The sequence below is a fragment of the Quercus lobata genome, chromosome 8 (genome assembly GCF_001633185.2).
Source record: "Quercus lobata isolate SW786 chromosome 8, ValleyOak3.0 Primary Assembly, whole genome shotgun sequence".
In the NCBI taxonomy this organism is placed as follows: domain Eukaryota; kingdom Viridiplantae; phylum Streptophyta; class Magnoliopsida; order Fagales; family Fagaceae; genus Quercus; species Quercus lobata.
The window spans coordinates 61,482,962-61,496,113 of NC_044911.1; the positions used below are offsets into that span (position 1 = coordinate 61,482,962).

Here is a 13,152-nt window from a genome sequence, read left to right on the forward strand (position 1 = left end):
ACTGACGTTCACTTCGTCTAGCCCTAGTTCTGTAACCCGCTCTCTACAAATTCATTGTCTGGGGACTTTTGGGCCAGAACCACTTACTTGCTGGGCCTGGGCCCCAAAAACCGCCCTTACAATTGGCACCGTCTGTGGGAAGAAATTGTGTCTCGACAAGTGAAACAGTAAGAAATGGAAGGATCAGGTCCGCGCCAAACTGGACGTGCAGATTCTCAATGGCAGGACAATTTTTTAAATCTCGAACGAGGGAAGGACCAAGATAATCAACGAGAGGGCAATGTGAACACCTCTCACACGAGTAGAAGCCGCTTAAAAGGGAAAGATCATGCATCCCATAAGCAAAACGATCGAAAGGCTCTACAACAAGAGATTGATGATCTGAAGAAGAAGCTACGCCGAGCGCAGCAGAGACGTCCTTCACCCGGCTCGAGTACTAGCAGTGATGAGGATAACGAATACCGGCGAAGATCAAGAACCCCTCCGAGCGAGACCTTTTCCTACGAGGAAGAACGGCCTCGCAAACGCAGCCACAAAAGCCCAACTTACCAAGGCCTGGCCAACGATGCCATGAGCAAGGCCCTGGATCGCATCTCCCAGTCACCGTTCACGCGTAAAATAGAGAGGGCAGTGCTTCCTCGGCGGTTCCATCAACCAACGTTTGCCATATACAATGGTCGGACCGACCTAGTAGAGCATGTAAGCCAATTCAATCAGAGGATGGCCGTCCACTCCAGGGATGAGGCGTTAATGTGTAAGGTGTTTCCATCCAGCTTGGGACCCATGGCGATGAGATGGTTTGATGCCCTCCAGCCGAATTCCATAGATTCCTTTAAATAGCTGACGCAGGCTTTTGGTTCCCGTTTCATCACCAACACTAGAGTCCCTCGGCCCCTCGACTCCCTCCTATCCTTGTCCATGCGGGAAGGAGAGACGCTAAAGGCCTACTCGGACAGGTACTGAGAAATGTATAACGAGATAGAAGGAAATTACAATGACGTCGCCATCAGTACGTTCAAAAGGGGCTTGCAGACAGAACATGGCTTAAGAAAGTCCCTCACTGGGAAGCCAGTCATCAGCGTGCGCCAACTTATGGACAGAATTGACAAGTACAAAAGGGTCGAGGAGGACCAGTAGATGGGGAAGGGTAAAGCGAAGGTTGTCCCTCAGGAGAGGAGAGACTTCAAGTCGGATCGCTTTAGCAGCAGTAACAGGCCGAGAAGAGACTACTTGGAACAGTCCGGACCTACTGGGGCTCAGGCAGTCCATGCTGTATTCCGAGAACCATTGCACAAGATCCTGGAGAAGGTGAAGTGCGAACCCTTCTTTCAGTGGCCGAACAGGATGGCGGGCGACCCCTTAAAATGCAATCAGAATCTATACTGCGCGTACCACCAGGAGCCAGGTCACACTACCGACAATTGCAGGAATCTGAAAAACCATTTGGATCGGCTCGTCATGAATCTGAGAAGATCTATCAAGTCTCCTAGACTTAAAATGAGAAGATGATCGTGTTCACAATATAGTCATGAGTTTAAGTCTCAATAAATTTCCAATATCATCGTCAACTCACCGAAATCTTTTTAAAAAAAATTGCTTTTAAAATTATTTACTGTACAAGCACCTAACAAAGATCAGTTTAAAGAAGCATATAGTCAAGAAGCTTTACTTTTTATATATCATAGAATACTTCTCTATGATTCATATAGAATGCACTTCATCAAATGACATCCATAATTGTATAGCATACAGTTGCATATTTGTACATTGTCATTCCTAACAAAATGCAGCTAGCACTATTGAAGTGACTTAAGCATACAACTAAAGAAGAAGGAAGAGGGAATTGCTATTACAAACAACAATGACCATAGTCGTAAAATAAATAAATAAATAAATAAAAATAAATAAATAAAATCTAATCATGATAGAGCATTCCTCTAGTCGTCAATAAACGAGAATTACATTCTTCATGTTTGAATGGAGGCAACAACATGGCCTAGTTTTTACGCCTTCGAAAAATCGAAGGCAAAAGAGATCTAGGCCTTAGACATGAAGTATCACGTCAAGCTTAAAAAATCTTCAAAAGAGGAGCTCGTCATCTTGAAAAGAGAAGAGTTTGTCGAGAAGGTCCCAACAATAAAAAGATTGAGGCATGTGACAAAATAATGTCGTCATTTAAGGTAACACATTTATTTTTGTCTCTTTTATATTCGTCTATAAAAATTTACACCTAGTAAGGTTTCACACAAAAATGTATGCATTACTAGATAGATCACAAAAGAGGTAAAACTCTAGGATTACAAGGAAATAAGAAAAAGGTCCACCTAGGCTATTGGTAACTTATTATTTATATATGAATTGTTCTAAAATTCTTGTCTAACCAAGTCTTGGCAAGTGCATGTGCAACTTAATGCAAATATCAACATGGCCTCAAGAAGGTCCAAAATGACATAGCGTCAAGGAATCTTTCTAGCAATAAGTGACAAGATTCCTTAAATGGATGTAAGTCACCAAAAAAAGGATTAAGTGATAAGATTCTGTCAAGACAGATGTAAATCACTGACGAAGCCTAAGTGACAAGATTCCTTAAATAGATGTAAGTCACCAAAAAAAACGGTTAAGTGATAAGATTCCGCCAAGACGGATGTAAATCACTGACGAAACCTAAGTGACAAGATTCCTTAAATGGATGTAAGTCACCAAAAAATGGCTAAGTGATAAGATTCTGTTAAGACGGATGTAAATCACTGACGAAACCTAAGTGACAAGATTCCTTAAATGGATGTAAGTCACAAAAAAAAATGGACAAGATTCCGCTAGATTGATGTAAATCGTTGACGAAGTCTAAATGACGAAGCTCTGTAACTAGATATAAGTCACCTAAAAGTGGCTAAATGACTAAATACCCTTAGATGAGTGTAAGCAGACAAGGACTCTCACATAAACAAAAGTCACACAAATCAAGAATATCAAAACATGACAACCAGAAAATGAAGGAAAGAAGAAGCATCGAAGTGATAAAAAATGGTCGTCCAAAGAAATCATCTCGCTCCTCAGCGGTGATAAAAAATGGTCGTCCAAAGAAATTACCTTACTCTTCAGCAGAAATAAAAAATTATCGTCCAAAGAAATTAACTCATTTTCAAGATTAAGCTATGATCCCTTGAACGCCCAAAAAGACTTTCAAAAGGCAAATACTAAGAAGTCGTCGCAAAAAAACTATCATTCTTGAAGAAAAAAGTAGTTGAAGATAAAGAAGTTTGAATCTAAACAAGCCAAGAATATTCCCAAAGCCTGACTAGCACAAAGCAAAATTAGACTTGGGAATGGGGGGCAACAGATGAGTCCATAAAAACTATTAAGGTCGTTCATCTTAATGGACGGTCATTGCGTCATTAGTAGGCCATCAAAGATTTATGAGTAACTGCCTAACACATTCAATAACGATCATCAAAGGCCTTAAACCCTTTCATCAAGATAAAGAACGTTACAATTAGGATAATAATCACCCTCATTTATATTCAACAGCTATCTAAGTCACCTATAAAAGGGACAATCTGTCCATTTGTTAAGGTACGTCAAAAAATACTACAAAACACTATCTATATATGAAATATATGGGTTGGTACTAATTTAAGCATCAGAGGCTCCCCTACCGGGCACAACCCGGTGGTCTTTTCGATCTATCTCTCCTTTATTTTGCAGGTTCTATAAGGTCGTCTAATGCTCTGGATTGAACGAGGGACCCAACTGACGATTTTGGCATCATCACTCTGTTAGGAATGCTATAAGCATATGGATAATAATTGTTGTATTGAGATTTAGTTAGTTAGTTAGTTACAATTCCAAGCATGTTAATCACATTTAGCACATGTTGGAATTATTAATACACATGGGGAATAATAGAACCTAGTTAGTTAGTTAGTTAGTTACAATTCCAAGCATGTTAATCACATTTATCACATGTTGGAATTACTAATGCACATGGGGAATAATAGAACCATTAGGATGAGGCCATGTGGACCAATGAGATTAGAGCTAGTCTCCTATAAATACATGATTGTAATCCAATATGAGGAATGAATGAAGAATAAACCAATTTGTTAGTGCATTTCTCTCTCTTAATCTCTCTCTTTCTCTATGGAGGGTGACTACCTCGAATTAAGTCAATTTCCCTACAATCCCCATCCATTCCCCTATAATTCCCATCAATCTCCATTAGGATGAGGCCATGTGGACCAATGAGATTAGAGCTAGTCTCCTATAAATACATGATTGTAATCCAATATGAGGAATGAATGAAGAATAAACCAATTTGTTAGTGCATTTCTCTCTCTTAATCTCTCTCTTTCTCTATGGAGGGTGACTACCTCGAATTAAGTCAATTTCCCTACAATCCCCATCCATTCCCCTATAATTCCCATCAATCTCCATTAGGAACCACCGGGTTCCTAACACACTCTAAATACTAATTACTATCTTAAATATTTATAATCCACTTAATGAAATAAAATTTACAAAAAAAAGTGAAAAAAAAAAATTTGCCCAATACATGATTTCTTGAAAGTAAAATACCATACAAAAAGAAAAGAAAAAGATAAAGATAAATCATTCCACAATCTACACTCTAAATACTAATAACTATCTTAAATATTTATAATCCACTTAATAATGTAAAATTTACAAAAGAAGAAAAATGAAAAAAAAAAAAAAAAATTTACCTAGTACTTGATTTCTTGAAAGTAAAGTACCATAAAAAAAAGATAAAGATAAATTATTCCATAGTTCATACTCTAAATACTAATAACTATCTTAAATATTTAAAATCTACTTAATAATATAAAATTTAAAAAAGAAAAAAAATTTCACAGTACTTTATTTCTTGAAAGTAAAGTACCATAGAAAAAGAAAAAGAAAAAAAAGAAAAATCACTCCACATAAATTAGCTCATTTTAAAGATCAAGCTATGATCCCTCGAACACCTAAAAAGACTTTCAAAAGGCAAATACTAAGAAGTCGTCGCAAAAAAACTATCATTGTTAAAGAAAAAAGTAGTTGAAGATAAAGAAGTTTGAATCTAAACAAGTCAAGAATATTCCCAAAGCCTGATTAGCACAAAGCAAAATCAGACTTGGGAATGGAGGGCAATTAATGAGTCCATGAAAACTACTAAGGTCGTCCATCTTAATGGGCGGTCATTGCGTCATTAGTAGGCCATCAAAGATTTATGAGTAACCGCCCAACACATTCAATAACGATCATCAAAGGCCTTAAACCCTTTCATCAAGACAAAGAACGTTACAATTAGGGTAATAATCACCCTTATTTATGTCCAACAGCTACCTAAGTCACCTATAAAAGGGACAATCTGTCCATTTGCTAAGGTACGTCAAAAAATACTACAAAACACTATCTATATATGAAATATATGGGTTGGTACTAATTTAAGCATCAGAGGCTCTCCTACCGGGCACAACCCGGTGGTCTTTTCGATCTATCTTTCCTTTATCTTGCAGGTTCTATAAGGTCGTCTAATGCTTTGGATTGAACAAGGGACCCAATTGACAATTTTGGCATCATCACTCTAAATACTAATTACTATCTTAAATATTTATAATCCACTTAATAAAATAAAATTTACAAAAAAAAGTAAAAAAAAAAATTTGCCCAATACTTGATTTCTTGAAAGTAAAGTATCATACAAAAAGAAAAGAAAAAGAAAAAGATAAATCATTCCACAATCTACACTCTAAATACTAATAACTATCTTAAATATTTATAATCCACTTAATAATGTAAAATTAACAAAAGAAAAAAAAATGAAAAAAAATTTTACCTAGTACTTGATTTCTTGAAAGTAAAGTACCACAAAAAAAAGATAAAGATAAATTATTCCATAGTTCTTACTCTAAATACTAATAACTATCTTAAATATTTATAATCTACTTAATAATATAAAATTTAAAAAAGAAAAAAAATTTCACAGTACTTTATTTCTTGAAAGTAAAGTACCATATAAAAAGAAAAAGAAAAAAAGAAAAATCACTCCACAGTCCACACTCAAAATACTAATTACTATCTTAAATATTTGTAATCCACTTAATAAAATAAAATTTACAAAAAAAAGTAAAAAAAAAATTACCCAGTGCTTGATTTCTTGAAAGTAAAGTACTATACAAAAAAAGGGGACAAAATATAAGGAAAAATCACTCCGCAGTTCACACTCTAAATATATACTAATTATTATCTTAATATTTATAATCCACTTAATAATATAAAATTTACAAAAGAAAAAAGTGAAAAAAAAAATTTACACAATACTTGATTTCTTCAAAGTAAAGTACTATACAAAAGGAAAAAAAAAAAAAGATAAAGATAAATCACTCCAAAGTCGATCCAAACTCTAAATAATAATTGTTATTTTAAATATTTATAATCCACTTAATAATATAAAATTTACAAAAGAAAACAAGTGAAAAAAAAATAATTTACCCAGTACTTGATTTATTAAAAGTAAAGTACCATACAAAAAGAAAAAAAAAAAGATAAAAAGATAAATGTAAATCATTCCACAGTTCACGCTCTAAATATTAATTACTATCTTAAATATTTATAATCCACTTAATAATATACAATTTACAAAAGAAAAAAATATTGAAAAGAAAATTTATCCAGTACATGATTTCTTGAAAATAAAGTACTATACAAAAAAAGAAAAGAAAAAGATACGTCACTTCACAGTCCAAACTTCAATTACTAATAACTATCTTAAATATTTATTATTCACTTAATAATATAAAATTTTAGAAATAAAAATAAAAATTATCCAGTACTTTATTTCTTGGAAGTAAAGTACCATACAAAAAGAAAAAGAAAAAAAAAAGATAAATCACTTCACAGTTCACATTCTAAATACTAATTATTATCTTAAATATTTATAATCTACTTAATAATATAAAATTTACAAAAGAAAAAAAAAGTGAAAAAAATAATTTACTCTATACTAGATTTCTTGAAAGTAAAGTACCATATAAAAAGAATAAAAAAAAATAAAGATATATCACTCCACGGTCCAGACTCTAAATACTAATTACTATCTTAAATATTTATACTACACTTAATAATATAAAATTTGCAAAAGAAAAAAAAAGTGAAATTTTTTTTACCAAATACTTGATTTCTTGAAAATAAAGTACCATACAAAAAGAAAAAGAAAAAAAAGATGATAAATCACTCCATGGTCCTCTAGAAAATAATTATTATCTTAAATATTTATAATTCACTTAATAATATAAAATTTACAAAAGAAAAAAAAAGTGAAAATTTTTTTTACCCTATACTTGATTTCTTGAAAATAAAGTACCATACAAAAAGAAAAAGGAAACAACAAAAAAATAAAGATAAATCACTCCATGGTCCACACTCCAAATACTAATTACTATATTTAATATTTATAATCCACTTAATAATATAAAACTTACAAAAAAAAAGAAAAAAAAAAGTGAATTTTTTTTTTTACACAGTACTTGATTTTTTGAAAGTAAAGTACCATAAAAAAAATATATAAAGATAAATCACTCCATAGTCCACACTCTAAATATTAATTACTATCTTAAATATTTAGAATCCACTTAATAATATAAAATTTACAAAATAAAAAAAAAGTGATTTTTTTTTTTAATTTCTTAAAAGTAATGTACCGTACAAAAAGAAGAAAAAAAGATAAAGATAAATCATTCCACAATCCACATTCTAAATACTAATAACTATCTTAAATATTTATAATCCACCTAATAATATAAAATTTTCAAAAGAAAAAAAAATAAAATTTTTTTTTTACCTAATACTTGATTTCTTGATAGTAAAGTACCATACGAAAAGAAAATGATAAAAAAAAAAAGATAAAGATAAATCATTGTACAGTTCATACTCTAAATACTAATAGTTATCTTAAATATTTATAATCCACTTAATAATATAAAATATATCAAAAAAAAAATTCCCAGTACTTTATTTCTTGAAAGTAAATTACCATACAAAAACAAAAACAAAAATCACTCTTCAATCTACACTCTAAATACTAATTATATCTTAAATATTTATAATCCACTTAATAATATAAAATTTATAAAAGAAAAAAAAAAGTGAAAAAAAAAATCTACCTAGTACTTGATTTCTAGAAAGTAAAGTATCATACAAAAAGAAAAAAAAATGAAAAATCACTCCACAGTTTACACTCTAAATACTAATTACTATCTTTAATGTTTATAATCCACTTAATAATATAAAATTTACAAAAGAAAAAAAGTGAAAAAAAAATTTACCCAGTACTTGATTTCTTCAAAGTAAAATACCATACAAAAAGAAAATAAAAAAAGAAGATAAATCACTCCGCAGTCCACATTCTAAATACTAATTACTATCTTAAATATTTATAATTCACTTAATACTATAAAATTTACAAAAGAAAAAAAAAGTGAAAAAAAAAATTCCCCAATACTTGATTTCTCGAAAGTAAAGTACTATACAAAAAGAAAAAAAAAAAGATAAAGATAAATCATTCCACAATCTACACTCTAAATACTAATAAGTATCTTAAATATTTATAATCCACTTAATAATTTAAAATTTATAAAAAAAAAAATGAAAAAAAATTTACCTAGTACTTGATTTCTTGAAAGTAAAGTACCATACAAAAAGAAAAAGAAAAGATAAAGATAAATCATGCTACAGTCCAAACTCTAAATACTAATAACTATCTTAAATATTTATAATCCACTAAATAATATAAAATTTACAAAAGAAAAAAAAAGTGAAAAAAAAAAATTACCCAGTACTTGATTTTTTGAAAGTAAAGTACCATATAAAAAAAAGGAAAAAAAAAAAAAGAAAAAGAAAAATCACTCCACGATGCACACTCTAAGTACTAATTACTATCTTAAATATTTATAATCCACTTAATAATATAAAATTTACAAAAGAAAAAACGTGAAAAAAAATATTGACCAATACTTGATTTCTTCAATGTAAATTGTTATCTTAAATATTTATAATCCAGTTAATAATATAAAATTTACAAAAGAAAAAAAAAAGTGAAAAAAATTTACCCAGTACTTGATTTCTTGAAATTAAAATACCATATAAAAAGAAAGAAAAAAGATAAAGATAAATTACTTCACAGTTTACACTCTAAATACTAATTACTATCTTAAATATTTATAATTCACTTAATAATATAAAATTTACAAAATAAAAAATATGTGAAAAAAAAATTACCTAGTACTTTATTTCTTGAAAGTAAAGTATCATACAGAAAGAAAAAGATTAAAAAAAAAAAAAGGATAAAAACAAATTACTCCACAGTCTACACTCTAAATACTGATTACTATTTTAAATATTTATAATCGACTTAATAATACAAAATTTTGCTGCACGGAGCTTTAATCTTTTTTGAGGATAAACAATAGATACAGAGGTTTAATCTTTGATGTACATAGGTTTGGGAATGGGTCAGACCTTGTAGGTTTTGAGCTACATGTGGGTGGAGAGTTTAGACTTGGGTCATAAATCATAATGGCTGGGCTTAGACTTTTTGTCTATTTTGAGAAGGTAGTCATTAGTTTTTAGATAATTACATTTGTTTGATCTAATTGTCAACCTCTGTCCATATCAAAAATGAATAGTAAAAATAAGTTACTATAAGTTATTGGATAATATTTTAAAAACTTAATGAAAAATGTTTAAAAGACTAAATGGAAGCTTAGAGCACCATATGGCAGGACCTCATGCATTCCCACGAGAGGTTTCTACTTTTATATATACTAGGAAACTATGGGGAATATGTAGTTTATGTCTGATTTCATAGATTTTTTTGCACCTAATTGGCTCCAATGTCTCTTTGTTTATCAGAGTCTCTCTCAGTTGGTCAGTCTCTTTCAATTTAATGGTGTTTTTGTGTTAAACCGTGTGCACGGTAAATGGATAGAATTTAAAGTCCTCAATCGGTGCAACATACGGTATTTTGAAACTTTTGACTGCACACATGTCAGAATTTTAAGCGGTCATTTTTCCTAATGTGGCAGCACCTCCTTAAAGGCTTCTGCTATTATATATAGTATATGATATATATATATATATATATTGATATTGATTGGGTTTTTTTATTTTATTTTTATTTATTATTTATTGTAGATTAAGAAAATCAATGGGATTTGACCAATTTATTAATCATGTTAAAATGTGTCAACCCGTTTTTCACAATACCCATTTACCCTAAATATTAACCTGCAAAAAACCATATTATGTTTGCAAGTCATGTCAAATATTACCATCCCTTGGTACGCAAATTTTCAACTCAAGCGGAAGCCAACCGATATCCCAAAGCTACCCGAGATACAGGGTTTGTAAAGATCAAAATATATGATTTACAATGCAATTAATGTAGATAAAATTTAGAAACCCCACAACGAAAGAATTTATATTAAGCTACCAAATGATGAATTTAACTCAAAAAATTAACCCAAGAGGTAATATAACAAAGAGACTCCAGGACAGAAAAACGAAAATCTAGAACCACCCCTACTAGCAAAATTTGACAGAAACTCTACAAAATTTCTGTGAAGGCTAACTTCCTCAGAAAAAAAATATTCTAATTTGATCTGGGTGTAGCCCATTCAACTCGAAGGATGAGGTTATCATAACCATACCCATTGAGCTTGTTGATTGCTCTCTCAGCATCTTCTCTGTTTACAAAATTGACAAAACCAAAGCCTCTGCTCATGCCCGTCTTTTGATCAATAGCAACATACGCACGAGTAACATGGCCAAATGTTTGGAATAGTTCAAGCAAGTCAGGCTCTCTAGTATCCTCTGATAAATTGGTGACCCGAACTGAATTTTCATCACTCCGGTGCCTCATATCTGATCCACCGGCTCTTTCAGCGCCTCGTCTCATGCTTGGAGGCACATAAGCTCCCTCGTTGGCTCTAGGATCATCAGTGTGATGGGCAAGATACTGGGCAGGGCACTTTGCTGTCCAGTGAACACCTTTCGTATTACAAATCCTGCATACCATGAGAACGGCACCTGCGTTACCTAAGTTTCCTGCTACCTCGGTTTCTTCTGGTTTGCTACCTGTTGGCAAGTCCAAATTGAAACTTAAACGTAAGAGTTTCCCTAAAAGAAAATTATCAACCGAAAGCACATAAGATTCCTATTTTCCAAGTAATTTACATTTTGTATGCCACAAAGGAGGCTTGAGATTTCTGTAAGTAGAGGCTATGAATTGTTTCCAATATACCACAATGTCATGGCAGTTATTCATCAAAATTTCTATACCACATCATTGGGCTGTGAAATACCTATGCCTTAATTACAATGATACCAGGTACACACACATATTTTTTTTTTTTGTGATTTTTTTATTCACATGTAAATGCAACAGTGTGAAATCTATTATGACGGGAATTAAGAATTCACATAGACAACTACCAACTAACCAGATTCATAATTTCAAAAAAAAAAAAACTAACCAGATTCATGAGAACAGAAAATTAGCTTCCATATTCTACAATGTTAACATTCTATTATAAACACAAAAGGAAAGATGCAAAGCAGGTAATAGTTTCAGTTCACTTGGATGAACCAAACTGAGGCATACACAAAATAAGAGAGCACATTGAAAGAAAAAAAATTATCAAATCCTGAAATCCGTGAGTTAGGAACCGAAATCGGTGAGGCCTCAACAATGTACAATCCATGTAAAAGACCCACTAACCACAGAATGCGAGTAAGTAGTCTGGTTTCCTAGGTTTGCATAACCGCCAATACTAAATTTTCATAACCACATTACAAGTCAATGCGTAAAGGGTTTATTTGTTTCAGCAGTTTTCAAATTATAGCTTTTTAAAGCTCACTTTTTGTAAGTACTACTATTTCAATAGAATTTTAAAAAATTGAAAAATTCTAAAGCTTGTACATTCAGCTTAATTTAAGGAAACAAAAGCTCCATAAAATTAGGAAGAACATACATAGACACGGTATGAGTACGACATGGCGGCATAAGCAATTTGTAAAGTAATTTTTGAACAATTATATGATATGATCATATGAGTAAAGCACTTTAAATGAAGTGAAGTGTTCGTACTTTCTTAGCATAAAATACTTATAATTCAACCATTAAGCCTAGTTTAGTTCAATTCTTTCACAGTTCTAGAACCCAAAACACTCTAGAAAAATAGACTCAAAATATTAAAGAAATCGAAACCAGACCCACACATAGAAATTAAACACACACAGAGAGAGAAGACGAACCATGAGGCCTAGGGCGTTCAAGAAAGATGTCCTCAGTGGAGACCATGGTGAGACGAGCACCAACGTCGTCATGGACGGCGTCGCCGAACTTGGGCCAGGCCCTGCGCTCCATGGCTCGTTTGCTCAACTGGGTCTTCGCCAACTTTTGGACTCGGGTCGTCGTCGTTTTCTTCACCTCGTTCCCTTCGTCGTCGAACTTGTACTCGACCACCTTCTTCACTCCCCTCTCGTCCGGCCCAATCACTTGCCGAGGCGGCAACAGAAAATCCAAGTCCTTCCCATTGTCCTCATCAACTAGCTCGCACCACTGGAACTTTTTCTGCTTCGGCTTCGGATTCTGGTTCGGGTTCGGATCGTTACTTAATTTGTCTATCGCCATGGTTTCGCTCTGTGATTTGAGTATGTGTTTGTTGTTGTTACTCTGTAACGTCTGTATGGTTTCGAACTGTTTTATATCACATACGAACCGACATAGAGAGTCGGTGGCGTTTTAGTTTCGGATTTGCTCATTTGGGCTGGGTAAGTTACTCTTCTAAAGTTTTAATTTGAGTTGGGCTCTTTTCTATAATGTAATTCCTGACCCAACGAACTAAAAAGATAAATTTGTTTTATTCGTTTTTTCTAAGCCACAAAGATTTATAAATATAATATTTTAAAAAAAAAAATCTAAACCCTTAACGTTGAGGGTAATTTTAATTTTCAAGATTTAGATGTATATAAGTTTGTTTATCATTTTACTGTTAAAAAAAAAATTAAATGAAAAGTATGATATTACAATTCTCGATGGAATCATAAAACCACTCCACCAATTTAACATAGGATCTTGATTTTAACAATGTT

General features: G+C 32.0%; 1 protein-coding gene across 1 annotated transcript; it reads right to left on the reverse strand.

Annotated features, from left to right (window-relative positions):
• Positions 1-10,551: 10,551 nt before the first annotated feature.
• On the reverse strand, positions 10,552-12,729 carry LOC115958067 (eukaryotic translation initiation factor 3 subunit G-like). Its single transcript, XM_031076430.1, has 2 exons — positions 12,313-12,729; positions 10,552-11,133 (listed from the first exon to the last, which is right to left on the reverse strand). Exons 1-2 carry the CDS (start codon positions 12,689-12,691, stop codon positions 10,649-10,651), a joined length of 864 nt encoding a protein of 287 aa, XP_030932290.1. The 5' UTR covers positions 12,692-12,729; the 3' UTR covers positions 10,552-10,648.
• Positions 12,730-13,152: the final 423 nt, after the last annotated feature.